This window comes from Amblyomma maculatum, chromosome 1 (assembly GCF_055883805.1).
Source record: "Amblyomma maculatum isolate TAMU_Amacu chromosome 1, ASM5588380v1, whole genome shotgun sequence".
Lineage (NCBI taxonomy): Eukaryota > Metazoa > Arthropoda > Arachnida > Ixodida > Ixodidae > Amblyomma > Amblyomma maculatum.
The window spans coordinates 222766636-222783171 of NC_139344.1; the positions used below are offsets into that span (position 1 = coordinate 222766636).

Sequence of the window (16536 nt, forward strand, 5' to 3'; positions counted from 1 at the left end):
ATTTGGCTACATATGGCTACCATGTTGTTGCCAAGGGATCTAAAAACGTTGGTTGTTGCTACAACCACATCTGTGAATCTCGGATCCGTCCGGCTTTCCTGACGGATCCCAAGGCCCATATCGGAGAAAAATGCGTTGGGTCCGTCGGAAGAACCCTACCGATCGGGTCCGTCCGCCGTACCTCTGAAAAATATTTCCCGGATCCGTCCGTCGTATCCCGAAGAAAAACGCACCGGATCCGTCGGACGTGACCATCGATCGGGTCCGTCCGACGTACCTTTAGCCACAGCCATAATTATTTCGCATCCTTTTCCTAGCTCATTAATGTCACCTGCTATACATTCTACCATTTTTTTGTTTTCCTCTTTGGCAGTTGCTCCTGTCCACAGGTATACGGTATACAAAGCCAAGGAGTGTTTGCTCCCCTGCCACTTTTCTGCCCCTGGCGGCCAAAGTTGGAAGGCATCGTCAGCGCGGCCGGCTCCTCCCATTGAGACTCCTCCGCACGGCACACTAGCGCCTTTTGCTCCTCAGTTTCGTCGCAGACGGTTCTGGTTTCTCCGCATGCGCGGGCGCACCATGGTTAAACTTACCTCGTAGAGAAGGGGACAACAGCGCACAAGCTTTTTGCGCAGTTTCAGCGCAATGAGCCTCCGGTTGAGGCAGGAGAATTTTTCAAACGGAGGTTCGATAAGATTGCAGAACACTTTACAAAGACTACCAATGCCGGGTACGCCTGCGTACACATCCAAGAATCTGGGAGTGAAGCTAAAAGTTGCTAGGAAACTAAAGCATTAATAGTATTAAGTACAGGGGTTCTTGCTGTTTGGCCAGTTTGACAAGCGTTGGAGCTACTGGAGCGACCCGATCGGAATAAGCCAGAAGCTGGCGGGTTCGCGATCGAGCCATAGCCAAAGGCCAAAGCACTAGTCGAAGTCAAGCGCATGCCCGCGTGCCCGCGTACCGCGCGTACATGCGTACTCCGCGGTCTGCGCAAGGCCCCTTTTGTCTGCGCGGCAGTGCACGCTCGCGATCTCGAGATGTGACTGTCACGAGGTGGCTCGAACGCACCGTTGGCACCATCTTATTCGTCCTGACCGTGGTCCTGACGTGTCGTTTGAGTCCCTCAGGCAGCACTAGTGGACTGATGAATCGGAAGCAGTTGATTTCGTGAAATAGGTGCGCGACCCTTGCATTGCTCCCGAAGAAAATCATGACGACAGCGGTTAGAATCAAGAGGAAGGCTGGGGAGGTGGCACCGGATGCAATTGTGATTGCACCGAAAATTGCCCGGACGGCCATCGCAGATGAGGCAACAAGTGGAGCCGAACCGGCCGAACCAGAGTACACTTTTCACTACGTCGGCAGCTTTATGGATCCGGTAAGTGAATCAAACCTTGCCATGGTTTTCGTGTTTTTGGTATTGTGCGCTGCCCCATCACCAAATGCTTAATTTCGCTTGGCGCAGGACTCGACTGAGGCGACCGAGACGATCCTTAGAGCAAAGGAGGCGAAGCGACTCAAACGAGACCCAAAGCTACGCCCTGTGGACCTACAGTCTAAACTTCGAGAGGAGCAACGTTCAGCAGCGAAAAAAAAGAGGACCGAGACAATTTCAAAGCGCCGTGCCATAATCAAAGAGGTTCTGACTGAAGAAGTCGACGATGACACGAAAAGCCTGTTTCGATTGTACGACGTCGTCGCCGAGGACAGTGAAGGTCCTCAACCTGCAAAAGAGAGCGTGAGTTCGGTGCAACGAATTTTAATCGCTCACTAAAGCTTCCGGTCAGTTTGCGGTCTGCATTATAAGCGAAAGATTCAGGCTGAATCCGCCTTTTTCACAAGATCACTCTGCGTATGCTGCGCCACCCCTGGTTGACAACTATAGTGAACTAGAATACTTTCTAGTGGCGCGAACGACGACGTTCGGTCACGCCGTTGCTCATTGACGCCGCGAAATGGCACCACTGCAAGATCTAGTCAACTTTTCAATGCTTTCCAGGAATAGTGCGACATAGGGTGCGTTCCAATTGGCCTCGAGATAGAGCAGAGTCGCCACCTTGCTGCTCAGCGGCGAAACCTACTCAGTGTGGATGCGTTTTCGCGTCGCGTGTCAGCCCGCAGTGATTTACGCGCGCGCATGCGGCGTGTACAAGGGTGTTTTTGTTTGTTTCGCGGTTCCTGTAAACATTTGCTTACCTATATGCCTCTTGCAAAATAAATATGAACAGTCTATAACCCCACGCTTCATTAAAAAAATATATATACTTGTCCGTATCGAGTATGTCATGCTTGGAAAGGACGTCATCCATCGCGGTCTTCGGCGCTTGAGATCCTTTGACACGCAATGTCTCAAACCAAGTGGTACTGTCGTTAGCGCCGTGCCGAAGCAAAACAGGTTGCTGCCGTCAATAAAAGTTAATGCAAATGCTCAGAAATCGCATATTCCCGTTTGTTTGGAATACCGCAGCTACTAAAACATATGCCACCGCAGACTGCTTCATATAGCAGAATGCAGTTTGCACAGACCACTCTATGCCTGCTATGCCTTCTGTATGCACGATAGAGTTGTGTCAGTACTTTTCTTTCTTTTTTTGGCTTTTAAACCTCTGTCGCGGTGTCTCAATGGTAAGGGCGCTCGACTGCTGATTACGAGAACGGGGGATTCAATCACAACCGTTTCAAAAGGCGCTCCTCTGCTGTGGGATTTGACTGTACAATAAACAATCCCACGTGGCAAATGTGGTGTTAATAATGAAAAAAAAAAAAAAAAGACACCAAAACCAGCCACTGCAATCCGTCATAGCCGATGCCGCTTTCATGCTTTAAATCCGGGCCAATATGCTTTTTTTTTTGTTTTGCTGTTGAAGGCTTCTGTGCATCCGTAAAAGTGGTAGTGAGCAAATTTTGCCTTAGAGAAATGCTCGAATGTTTGGTAAACATCTTTCCTGCACATAATTGTTACAGTAAATATTACATAATACACCTAGATTAATGTACTTTACTGGTAGCCAATTATAATCATTATAATCCCTTTTCGTCCAAGTGCTGTCTTCCAAGCAAACTCGTCGTTTCTGACAAGGGGAGTAACACAGCTTCATCCGGGCTTAAATATCAGTGTTTAGTTTGGGAATAGTTACATTTTTATAGTCGCATGATAAGATGCCCTCCATTTCTTTCGAAATAGTTTTATATCCAGCACCTGTTTTGGAAGCAACCTTAATATTTTACTTCGCATAAGATTTAGTCACTGCTAAATAATTAGTGATAAAGAAATTTTCAGCCTGTAAAATTGTTTCCCAGGACATGACAGTGCCCATGCGCATGTTTATAACGATGTCTTCGCAGTGAGTAATTCGTAGCTTGCACTTTAACGTTACAGAAAATTAACCGCCGATTATTGTAAATTCTGTCAAGTGTGTAAAAGTTTTCTCACACGGTGAAATTTACTGGCATTGCAAAACAAAATAATTACACTACTAATTTACTGTTATATATTAACATCACACACATCAGAAATCCCTTATACTTTCCTCGGTTTCAGGAAATCGTTTACAGTTAGTGGCTCATGCAGTAATACACTATCACATTCTATGACAGTGGCCGCAAATAGCATCTCGGCAAATTCAATCCACTCAGCGCTGTATACGTGAACAATCAGCTTTCCTGTGCAGCGAGGTTTCCTGTATAGTGTCGGCGTGATCTCATTTTTAGGGAATACTTGTGCGTGGTTATCTGGGGGCCATAGTTGATGTGCACCCAGTCTTAAGCAACTCACCATGCAGTAAGCTGCCAGTGCTATACATTTAACCTGCTTAATCATAGAGTCAAGTACGATATATAAACAGGCTTTCTCGATTCAATCTAAAGTACTGCAAGTCAGAGCACGAACCTTGTATCTGCGTGAGCTTGACACTAAATTCGCCTGTCTCACTCGCATGTGACACGCGCAAACTGTTTAAAAGTCGATAAGAAAAATAAAGCTGTCATTAGGCAGGCGTTAGTATTAGGCGCGTGAGCGCGGTACAGCGCAAGAAACGTGCAAAGTAATTCTAGAAGACTGGTGGCTGCATGCTTTGTTTTCATAAAATCCGCGCTTCTTCTACTGCATTGGCGAAATCCTTGGCTTTTTTTTCTGCAATATTGCAGAAATACTGCAGAAGACACGTTTTCATCGCCAACAAACCCGCCGTAAACTTAGAAGCAGACCTACGCCGCGTGCGTTTCTGCAAGCGCCGCCGGCTGCCGATCCACACTACCGGAGCGACGGTGGCGCCACCTCTAGGTCGATCTCGCGGCGAATACCCCCTAGTAGACGTCTACTTAGACAGCTAGCCGGGCAGCCGCCATCTTGGGATGCGTTCCAATTCTCGCGAAGCAGTCTCGCGAAGACTGCTTCGCCTGAGGCCCGTTTCACATGCTGCGACTGCCCGAACATTTTCGGTGCAGTCGGTGACGCTGCAGTGAGATTTCGCACAGCCCTTTCACATGCAGCGAACCCGTGTGCGAATTCAGTGAGGGATACCCTCAGGGCTGCTTGATGCTTTGTAGACAATGCGTACGCAGAGCGTGTTTTATTTGTATATTTGTATATTCAGATGTATTTTTAGATTCTTAGCGATAACTCATACATATTTATGAAAACCGGCAGTCTTTCAGCACACAAAAAGCGCGTTGCTGCACCGAATGAAACCACTCGGATGTGAAAATAGGGGTGTCTCAAGGACGCGCGCACTCCCCTTCGATACTGTACGTGCCAGCCCGTTTCACGTCAACATACATCACATGACGTCACGGCGCTCCTCGGCTCCTCACTGGTCAGTCGCAGAACGACCGCGCCGACGCTGCGACTGAATTCCAACCTGTTGGAAACGCCTCGGCGGCTGGAGCGACGCTCGCTCTGCGGCTGGACCGACGAGAATCGCAGCGTCGCAGTGCAAAAATCGCATCATGTGAAACGGCCGCCGAGGCGTTTCCAACAGGTTGGAATTCAGTTGCAGCGTCTGTGCAGTTGTTCTGTGACTGACCAATGAGGAGCCGAGGAGCGTCGCGACGTCATGTGACGTACGGTGACGTGCAACGGGCTTGGCACGCTCAGTATCGAAGGAGACCGTGCGCCCCTATAAAACGCCCGTTTTCACGTCCGAGTGGTTTCATTCGGCGCAGCAACACCCTTTTTGTACGCTGAAAGACTGCACGTTTTCATAAATACGTATGAATTATCACTTAGAATCTAAAAATACATCAGAGCATATAAATCAAACACGCTCTGCGTACGCGTTTTCCACAAAACAACCCTGATGGTATCTCTCATCGAATTCGTACGCGGGTTCGCTGCATATAAAAGCGCTGTGCGAAATCGCACTGCGGCGTCACTGACTGCACCGAAAATTTTCGCTGCAGTCGCAGCATATGAAACGGGCCTAAGTCAACATCGATGCAGACTACTTTGCTGTCTAAACAACATGGCGGACAATGCGCGGTTCTCGCTGAGCGAGTCGTGCTTGCTGTGGTTGCAGTAGCTGTACGGTGGTCGTGCTCTCTGCTAACGCTGAAGTATGCATATGAACAATCTTTCAAATGTGTGTTGTTACGTCAATGTATGCGCTACCAGAGGCTAATTTACCTGCCTTTATGGTCGTGAGACTCATAGCACTGCAGATTCTTGAATCACGCTCTAAGGAATACGTGCGGTTGAGATTTTTGCTTTAGTGTTGGATGCTGTTGGCCTTTTTTTTTTCACTTGACGACGAGTTTCTTGAGTCTTGATATTATCGACGAACTGGTCGCTTTCTGGGCACCTCGCCGGGAGTCGGGACGGCTGCTGTACGGCACGCATATTTCTCACTTGCTGTAGTAGCCGTGGCAAACTCTTCCGGGCATTTTCAGATAATCTGGGAACAATGAACTTGCCTGACAATACCGACTTGCTGTGCATTGATGTTATTGTGTATATTATTAAAACGAGTTGCTGTCTTTGGTTTCAGCGCCTAGTGATTGCAGACGACAGGTGTAACGTCACAAACTTTTTCTTTTGCTGCAGCCAGTTATCACCTTTCGTCCATAATCCTTTCAAGTTTACAGTCTTTTGCATGTTTTCATGCTTACAGCTGTATGCATGAGACATCTGAGAAGTGTGTACATACACTTCAGCATCAATAATAAAAAGTAAAAACGGACTAACATTCGCTTTCGTCAAGCTGTGGTTGACCCATTGTGTCAGGCCCATTACGGTCTGCTACAAGTAATAGTCGATCTGCGTTGTGCCGATTAAACGCAATATTATTGCTGCAAAAAATCGACGAACCGTTAGAAACGTGATTTTCACCTGTATTGTCGTAAATTTTAAAGAAAGCAATAATAGTTATTCAAACGTTTTAGTTCAACATTTATGCCACGAGGTGATGCCAAGCGTAGACAGGTAGGCATGTTCCATTATGCAAACGTGTAGACGTCTACGAAGCAGTCTTGCTAGACGTCTACGAATTGGAGCGCACCCATAGTACCGATGCTCCAGTGCTCTAGAAAATTGGGCAGTGTGACGACCGGCACCGGAGGGCGGGCCGCTTTTGCGATGACAGCCACCGACGTGCAACAGGGGTGCTACGTTTGGCGCGTAGTGGCTGCGGTGATAGCGGGGGTACAGATGAGCGGCGTGGTTCTCTTTGGAGCTATTTTCACATGCTACACAATTGGTGCAATATTTAATAAAGAGGCTACTTACTCCAGGTGATTAAACTGATCCCTGCAATTCATTTAAGTCTCTATGGAGACGTCGTGCACGCTTTGGTATTCTATTGGAGCAGCGCGCGATGTTTGAATTGCTATTTGAAACTCTTTCAATGTTTCTTATTCCTGCGGACAGCCAGAAATCGTCCAGATGAGATATTTGTGCGCATTGTTTCTAATGAAGCGTGGTGTTTTGTATTCGTTCTTCTAGTAAGGAGCGCTATTAAAATACGGAAAAAAAACGGTATACATGCGAATCAAAGCTTGTGCTTTGTGAGGGCTCTTTTTGCGGATCTTATTTACGAACACCTGCCTATATTTTGCAGCTTGCGCTTATCAATACACGACTGAACGTTTATCTTAAATCATCAGTAATCTGTAATTTATCTCCTTAATTGGTGTTCTTTCTGTGCCCTAATCACCGCCTATACAAATGACAAGTACAGTGTATGAGCAAAACATATTTATTCATAACCATATAATTTCAAGCACTGCGCTGGTTACCGGAAAAAAAAAAAAAAATGAACATATACGCCACTCAAGGATTTATTTTTTGTTAGTGATTAACAAATACATATGTTGCGGACATTTGTTTACGTGCCACTCACCAAAGGATGAACCAGGTGTACAGATGCAAAGAAAAAAAAATCAAGTACAGCTAGGCCAATGCTTCAGATAAAATACGAAAAATTTAACCTTTCGCATACGAGGGAATACGTGCATAGTGGGCACTTGAGTGCGGACACTTTACTAGCATATCAAATGGTAGATGAACAGAGTTAAAAAGAAGAGCACTTATAATTCCGCGTCGTCTTTGCAAGTATGATGCTGTTCTTGGCGCACACCGACAGAAAACGCAAAAATGCGAAGATGACAAGCACCTAATACGCAAGCAATTAATATAAGGCCGAATTCAAATGCGGACTCTAATGCGGGCTTATTTTTCGAGTGTTCGGTACGAAATATGAGTAATCGAGTGGATATATACTTGCCAAAGGCGTGAACCACCAGAGTCAAATCGTTGAGTAAATTGTGATCTAGCTTGGAGCCTATGGTGCAGCTTTTGTTCCAGGTGAGAAATCGAGTGCCGGCTTCACAACCCCTCTTTCGCAGCATGTTAAGAGCTGATCGAATATCCTGCCATATAGTATAACGTTCTGACGTTATAATAATGTTCTAGCGGAAGCGAATTATGCGCATACTATAGCCTCTGCGTCCTGTCTTTTCGTCGTTTTTTTTTTTTTTTTTTTTTTCAAAGCTATTCTTTCTTTTTTTTTTTTTTTTTTTTTTTTTCATTTTATATGTGCACCAAAACAGGACTAGAACAATTTTCTGGGAGCAAAAATGAATTGCATATTACCGGTAGCTTGAGCACGCAGAATAAAAAACTACTTAGAATGAAAACATTCTCTGAAACTATTACCATCAAGCTATAACGCATTGAGATTAAATGTTTTAAGTAGGCATGCATCTCTGGGTATTTAAAGCCATTTGTTGCATGAAATTCTAGCTTATTGAAATAAAAAAGAAAAGGTTTGTCCTTTAATTAATGTGCAGTTTCACTAAGTGGTTGACTCCTAAATTTCGACAGTTTTATACCTATACGCGTTCGATTGCACGCCCGCTTGTAGCCTGTTTGTGCACTGCTTTCCTCTTCCCAGGCCTTCATTTGGTTCTTAAGCTCGGCTGTTTCCGTTTTTTTATTGCCTTTCATATATTTCCATTTTTCTTCGTTTTTAATTGCCCGCTTTCTTCTCAGTCGTACGTTTGCCGTGCTGCACAAAATTTCAACCCTTCGTTCACCTTCGCTGTCGCTCTTTTCATGGTGCCGCGTGCCTCCCACTGCCTCCCACCAACCCCTTTCTCCCTCCCTGTTAGGCTACGCATTTTTTTTTTCTTTTACAGCCTTTACCTCCTAATTCTTCTATGTCTCCAGACCCACTGTGTTCTGTTATTCAATAGCCAGTTTACCTGGTGTGGCGTTCATTTTTCATGTCCTTGCTATCTCTACCTCAAGTGGGGTAGTATACATTTAATTCAATCGAACTGCAGCACCGAATTTTCTTGTGGCTTCAGGTGACGCACTGTAGTTGGCATGGTTTGCGTGTGAAACAACGAAATATGCCATTTTGGACTGTTTTAATAATGGGTTACTGATGACCAGCTTTATTTATTCATCACACGAACGCACATATTACACGTTTTGACTTCTTCATACATCTTGTATCCACACTGCCCTCTTTTCAAAACGAGTACATTTCATGAGAATCGGGTGCTTTAGGAATTATACAGCAAGCTGTACGGCGAGTGAAGCGTGCTGTGCGAGCCGGAATTCGTATGCCCCTCTCCAAGCTGTTTTCTTCGGAACCCAACTGCCGACGGCCAAAATGGAAAATAAATTAGGTGATTGCTAACTTAACTTGCTCCGTTAACTGGCATGTTTATAAAAGGTTGACGCTAGCAGGTCGAGACGAGGCACAAGCAAAAAAGAATGTACAGTGCACGCAGTATCTGCCCCAACGCACAGCGCACATAAGCAAGCGCCTGGACGGCTGACACACCAGTTGCTGGTTGCTGGCCAGGCACAGTGCGCACACACGGGTTCTCACATATCTGTTCAGCCTCGCACGTCGCAGTAACTTTCCTTTAGCCAGTGAGGATGATTATAGTATACTGCATTATTAGGTATCTACAGGTAACTAGGAATACTCATTTTAGCTTGATATCCGCGTAGCGTTAGGAAATTTACCGATTAGAAAAGTGAGGAGCAGCTTCAGGCTGTTACATTTTTTTTTTTTTGACAAAGTGGTCACTAAAAAAAGAACCTATGTTTTTGAAACGGACCATCCAGCGATATTCTGTGGTGTCACCATTATTCTCTGTTCAATATCTGCTATAAACCATGCATTGCTATAGTAAGCCAGGTGCTAAAATCATTTCATCCCTCATGGTGTCATGCATAGCATGCATGAAGAGGGAACTGCAGTTTTGATACATGACAAGGCTTCTCCACTGCTGTTATATTTGATTGCACAGACAAAAGTCATCAATAATGAGTTGTTTTGTGAAATTATTGACAACACAAACAGTTCCTAAGAGCATCTGTTTAACTTCAGGCACTTTGAAGCTTGACGTCTCTTGTCGTTGCTCTGGTTAATACATTTTGTGAAAAAGTGCATGCGGGTAGTTAGGTAGGAAGCAGTCATTTCAGCTGCAACACAGTGACAGTGGTCAGAGCAGGTTTGCAAAGTTGACAGGTTTGCGTAGCCTGGAGCATACTGAGTGCATCCAAAATACTGTTTGCATTAATTTAGGCTGATGGAGGTTGTAAACGCGCATTCTCAAGGCCAGCCACAAACTGGTATCACTCAAAGGGTACAAAAGGCCTCTGTTGTCCTTCAAATGAGTAAAATTAGCCAAGTTTAATACCTGTGACTTATCTTTGCTGTTCAAAAGAAGATTAAAGCATTTCTCACAGGAATTCATTTCCTATATATAAAATATCTGCTATCATTTTATGCCACAATGCAGGCTGAATGGGCAGAATCAGCACTGAGCACAACTCTCTGCAGCATCAATATTGTCCACATCCAGCCTTGTCTTCATGGGCTTGACGGAAAGATATGCCGGACAACCCGGCAAGAGCGTAGGCACCGCATCAGGTGCCGTGGCGGCTTTTATGCGCTATCCGCACTTCTGTCATTGATCATATGCGCATAGTCACGCAGGATGAGATGCGGCTTGAAATGGTGCTCGCACACTACCGATGCTTCTGTGAGAGGCTTCTCCTGCCTTCACAAGCTTCGTTCTTACTTTCTACGATGTTTGTTGTGCCTTAGAGCAGGAAACAAAGATAACTATGGAGCGTCCGGATAGCCGCACTTTGGCATCTCGGAGCAAAACAGTGCGAGTTAGTCTTTCTCCTGGCAATTTCGAACTGCACATGGCACTTTTGAAGAGTTGAGATGTCTTAGTTGTTTTGATGGAAGACACAAGTGAAAATGCTAGGACAAAATCGCAAAAATGTGCAGGCAGCACGAAGCCCGAAGCCTTGACTTCCCTTTACGGGCATGCGTGCGGTCTTAGTAAACGTAACTGCAGCACCCCCAGCAGCGGTTGGTGGCGTCCGGCATGCCCGAAACGCCTGTTTCCTATCCGTTCGCGTCACTAGAAAGTATTCTAGTTCACTGTATTGACAACTAACCACCAGCTGCTAACCGTCAGCCGTGCATGCGCAGTTCTTAGCCTCCGCGATCGGTGCAGCTGGAGTAGATTTCAGGGGCCATCCGCAGTTCAAAATCGTGACAGGTGTATGCGACAGATGCCGGTAGCTGTCAAGTACACGCAAAGCCATTTTGCAGGTGGCTTCGTCTCCCAAGGCTGTTTTCAACCAGCAGCAGACAAATTTTTACAACCATTTCCCAGAGGGCGCCACATCTTGTGAAATGGCGGATTGTGACTTTCATTGATTATCTTTTGAAGAAACTAAAGGTTTAGAATGATGGCCTGTGGGGCGAGTTGGTTCATGACTTGAAAACCAGTATGGCGCAAAGACAACACAAGAAAGAAAAGGACACCACATGTGCACACTACCAACGTCCTTTTTCTTTTTTTGTATTCTTTGCGCTGGTAGTGGCTTTCAAAACTATGGGTTCAATGCTGCTGAACCAAATGCCAAGCGATAGCTGTGCTGGTATAAGATACAAGGCTAGTTTCATTGTTTTTCTTTTGCGCTGTAACGATTATATAAGGACTGAGCCTTGCGATCACTGGAGTAAACTGCCGCTGTTTATATATTAGTAAAATTGTATTGTAAATTGGTCTAGAGTAAAGGAAAGACAGTGTATGTAGCACTTCAGAGTTGACACCTGCCATGCTGTAAAGGGAGGGTGGAAGAAGGGATTAAAAAAAAAAAACTTTCTTAGTGGAGGGCTCCGGACAATGGCGGCAGCCCACCTAATTTAGCAGCTGCTGACCGCCCAATGTACATGGCCAATCAAATTGGTACCCGCTTGCACCAAGTTGGCACCGCCTTAAGAACGGCATTCATACGGAGGCTCCTTAGCTCGAACGTGGGTGCTGATGTGAGATCAGAGCAGGTTCAAAATCTCCAGGTGGTCGAAATTATTCCACGGCCCTCCACTATGGCAGCTCTTCCTCCCATCCCTTATGGCATAGTTTAGGTGTCCACCAGGAAGTGTGACAGATACTGTGCCTTTCCTTTGCACCACCCTAAGAACAGTGTTCTTATGGAGGCTTCCTTGACTGCCCTCCTCTCCACCCCAGCTGGCATGCAAGGTGTCCACAGCAGCTGGCCTGCGGCGCAGCGTACATGCCAGCTGTCGTGCTGCTATAAATACATGTAGTTCAAGGTCAAATTGCGGCGTAAAATGACATTAACGAATGTGAGCAGTAGAGCTAACACCCTAAATTCACAGGGCTCTTATCCTCCTGGCAATGCTCATTTTGCCTTTAATGTTGGTGGGACATACTATCGGGACAGAGGTATACACGATGCGCAAAACGCCGACAACGCTGCCTATCGCCAAAGCCGCACAGGGTAGGTGGGCTCGGTCGGGCACTGTGCGTGTCAGCGTCTATGTGCACGCGTCGTGTTTTCGTCTTTGGTCGTGGTTCAACAGATATAACGCTGCTGTTAACCTTTAGCAATATCCGGGAAGAATTGCTGCGTAGTTGGTTTTTCGATCACACATAAAACCTTGCCAGGAACATGTTTGTATAAGTTTCAGTGATGCTTCACGAGAACGACGGGGGCCGTGAATCGCGGTTTTTTGACGCAGAAAGCAAGCAATCGCACCGAATGACATTTGTTCAGGTTAATGTCATTTTTTAGATGCGCTGCTACACGACCAAAGCTAATGCCATTTCCAAATTGTGGCAACTGTGATTGATATGCAAATATTGGAGTGCCTTCAATATGTTGCGAAGATGAAGGCGCTGTAAACGAAAGCAGCCTTTAAATTGACATTCATGCCTTGCATACCTTTTAAAGAACCTTTTGATTAGGACTATCAATTACGAGTGAGGAATCGATTTCAAGAATTAGATCTAGAAGACAGAGAGCCCGAAGAGATGTGGACTGATGTTCGTGATATAATACAAGAAGTTGCTACTAAGGTAGTTCCAAAGCAAAAGAAATGCAAAAAAGCAAACTGGTTATCTTGAAGAGGCTTTGCAAATAGCTGAGGAAAGGAGGATGGCAAAAGTTATGGGGGAAAGAGAAAGATACAAGGTTCTCAATGCGGATTTTCAGAAAATAGCAAGGAAAGATAAGAATGCCTTTCTGAACATACAGTGCCAAGCAGTTGAGGACAACAGCCAATTAAGAAACACAAGGGCTCTGTATAAGACAGATATCAAAGGAAGCTTCTGTGCTAAGCTGGGCATGATAAAGGAAGAACGAGGCAAGGACCTCACTGAAGCCTCAGAGATAAAGAAGAGGTGGCAGGAATACACAGAAGAACTGTACAAGAAGGACCCGAATGTGCAAACCCAACATAAGACGGTTGTGATTACTGATCTCGAGCCGGGCATCCTGAAGAGTGAAGTTGAATGGGCCTTAGCCAGCCAGAACAAAGCTAGCGGAATTGATGGCATTCCAGCTGAGTTGCTTCAAAACCTCAACCATGACGCTGTTAACATTCTGCATACATTATGTCAGAAGATTTGGACAACCCTGCAGTGCCCACAGGATTGGAGGAGGTCAGTTTACATCCCCATTCCAAAGAAAGGCAGTGCCAAAGATTGTTCCAACTACCGCATGATCGCGCTTATTTCGCATGCTAGCAGGGTGATGTTGAAAATCCTCCAAGGTAGGCTGCAGCAGTATGTGGATCAGGAGCTTCCGGATGTGCAAGCTGGGTTTCGCAAGGGCAGAGGAACTAGAGACCAAATTGCCAACCTTCGCTGGATCTTGGAAAAAGCAAGAGAGTTCCAGAAACCCATCTACTTCTGCTTTTTTGATTATGCGAAAGCGTTTGACTGCGTAGATCACAGCAGATTGTGGCAAGCTCTCCAAAAGATAGGAGTTCCAATTCACCTCGTCTGTCTCCTCAGGAACCTGTATGAAGGACAAGAGGCCACAGTCAGAACTGGGCATGGTCTTACTGATTGGTTTCCGATTGAGAAAGGAGTGAGGCAAGGCTGCATACTGTCGCCCTGCCTATTTAACCTATATGCAGAGTGCATCATGAGGAAGGCCAGTCTGGACGAGTCTTCAGCTGTAGTGAAGATTGCTGGAAAACGTATCAACAACCTTAGATATGCGGATGATACCACTTTAATGGTAGAAAGTGAAGTGGAACTCAAGAGACTTCTGATGCGCGTACAAGAGAGTGAGAAGTTTGGGCTTAAACTGAACATTAAAAAAAACAAAGATCATAGCGTCTTGCCCTATCAAGTCCTGGAGCATCAAGGGACAAGAAGTGGAAGCTGTGACAGACTTTCTCTTCTTGGGCTCCAAGATTACCTCGGAAGGAGACTGCAGCCACGAAATTAGGAGACGCCTGCTTCTGGGAAAGAGAGCAATGGTTAGCCTTGACCGCCTAGTAAAGAGCAGAGACATTAGTCTGCCAACCAAGATCCGTATAACTCGTGCTATGGTCTTTCCAGTTGTGATGTATGGATGCGAGAGTTGGACTGTGAAAAAGGCTGACCGCCGAAGAATTGACGCGTTTGAATTGTGGTGCTGGCGAAGACTCATGAGAGTTCCTTGGACTGCCAGAAGATCAAATCAGTCGATATTGTCGACCATAAACCCTGACTGCTCATTGGAGGGTCAAATTCTAAAGTTAAAGCTCAGCTACTTTGGTCATCTGATGAGAAGAGAGGAGTCGCTGGAGAAAGATTTGATGTTGGGAAAGGTTGAGGGTCGTCGGAGAAGGGGTAGGCAGCGAACGCGATGGTTAGATGGCATCCTCGAGGCACTGCAGATGAAGTTATGTGATGTTAGGAAGATAGTGAGAGACCGGAAAGCGTGGCGTGACATGGTCCATAGCTAGGGTCACGAAGACTCGGACACGACTGAACGACTGAACTGATCAATTACGAAGTGAGCAGCTGCGTAGGCGGCATTTGTTTGCGAAATGATACGGAAGGTGCACACATCTGAGCTCGACTGCGAAACACGTACGAGTTTCAACCAACGTACACTTTCCGCACTAAAAAGCTAGTGTCAAGAGCAACACGTAGTCTGACGGCGATTTAATAGAACCTTCGTTTATCACCCTGCGTTTTCGCCAAATCGTTCGCTCGGCGTATTAAAGCCCGCCTAAAAATGCTCGAGCTTAGCCTTATCAAGAAAGAATACCGCGAATTCGTAACGCTTGCTACATCGGATGCTGCGAGCTTACCGCAACGACGCTGCCCGCGAAGGCGGGCCGACGACGGCGCTCTGGCCGTGTGCTAGGCCCTAGTCGTCACTATGGCTAAACGCCTAAACAGTTCCGCATAAAAGCCGTAGCTGGAAGTGCTTTGGAAATAGTAAATTTCCTATTCATAAAACTGCCTTACTATTAGTTCAATTGTCTAACAAATTGTCTTACAGTACACGGAAGGTGTAACTTCGGCGACGCCTTAGCAACGGAGCTAGAGAACGAAATTGGATGAGCTGCGTCACACCGGCGGCAGCTGCTAAAAGCAGAAATTTGCTTCTATTGCTGTTGTCACTTCTTCCGAAATCTCGTTACATAACAGCGCTCCTCAGTAAAAATATTTTTTTAAATGCCTTCCTCAAATTAAGCGCATATTATTTAAGATGAACAGAGCCTGCTTTTCTGAAGGTGGCGAAAGAAATCCGCAGTGTCAGCGACTCGGCGCCAACGGACCGCGGCAGCAGAAGCGACCTGTTCCGCCCGCGCTGAGTGTGGTGGCTACGGGTTAGCTGGCAATGATGGGTGCCAGTTTTCTTTTACGAATACTATTTAGCATATTTCACATAGATGACTAGCTACAAAATTATAGGGGCACAGTAGTATTTAATGCAGGTGGCACTTTTGTTGTTTATTTTGGGTGTATCTTCTCACCGAGTGTTTGCTGTCGACATAACACATTTCCTCGTTGATCGCATTCAGATGAGTGTCTCAAACTCATTCGGTACCTAATGTCGTTTTCATCGAATATTATTATATTTTGTCATGTAGCAGCAAACAAATATAATTTTGAACGAGCGTCATTCGATGGAAAAAGGTATAAATTTGCCGTATGGCAGGGCTGAGGTGATAACTATTTTTCAGTGTTTTCTGCTTGTCATTGCACCTTCCGTGAAAACTTCTTGCTTAAACTTGGTCGCGTCCGCTAACCGGGAAGATAAAATACGCATTAGATTTGTGAAACGCTTAACCTGACGATCTTTAGTGTGCATTGACATCGCACAGCACACGGTTGCAGTTTGCGTTTCTAATCTACCTAAACTAGGGCAGCGTGGTCGACTTGGGTCCCGATAACTCGATCCTCCTCAGTAGCCTGAGCCACTGCGGCGGGTTATTAAACAGATATTTGCCAATATGCACTTTGAAACTTGCCATGCAATTACTTTGAAGACCAGAGTCAGTGTTCCTGTTGTCTGGCAAGATTACGAAAGCAGCTGCACTTGCTATTCAGACTAAGGGCTGTAGAGCTTGCTATAAAGCGTGCTGTAACTCTGCAGTTAGGCGCGAGGGTGATACAAAGGAATGAAGATGATACTATAATAATAAAATAGGATATAAAATTTAAATCTAATATGCTCTGGGCTAACCTTTGTTGCAGCTTTTCAGATATTGCCTCTGCTGATATCTCACTCCCCCA

At 45.7% G+C, this 16536-nt stretch overlaps 1 protein-coding gene across 1 annotated transcript in view; it reads left to right on the top strand.

Moving 5' to 3' along the window:
• Positions 1–933: 933 nt before the first annotated feature.
• LOC146205706 (putative RNA polymerase II nuclear localization protein SLC7A6OS) overlaps positions 934–16536 on the top strand; it is a 36175-nt gene continuing 20572 nt past the window's right edge. Inside the window, exons 1-2 of the mRNA XM_084590365.1 lie at positions 934–1381; positions 1469–1741. Coding sequence (XP_084446491.1) covers positions 1214–1381; positions 1469–1741 — 441 coding nt within the window. The 5' untranslated portion in view covers positions 934–1213. The remainder of the gene's footprint in view (positions 1382–1468; positions 1742–16536) is intronic.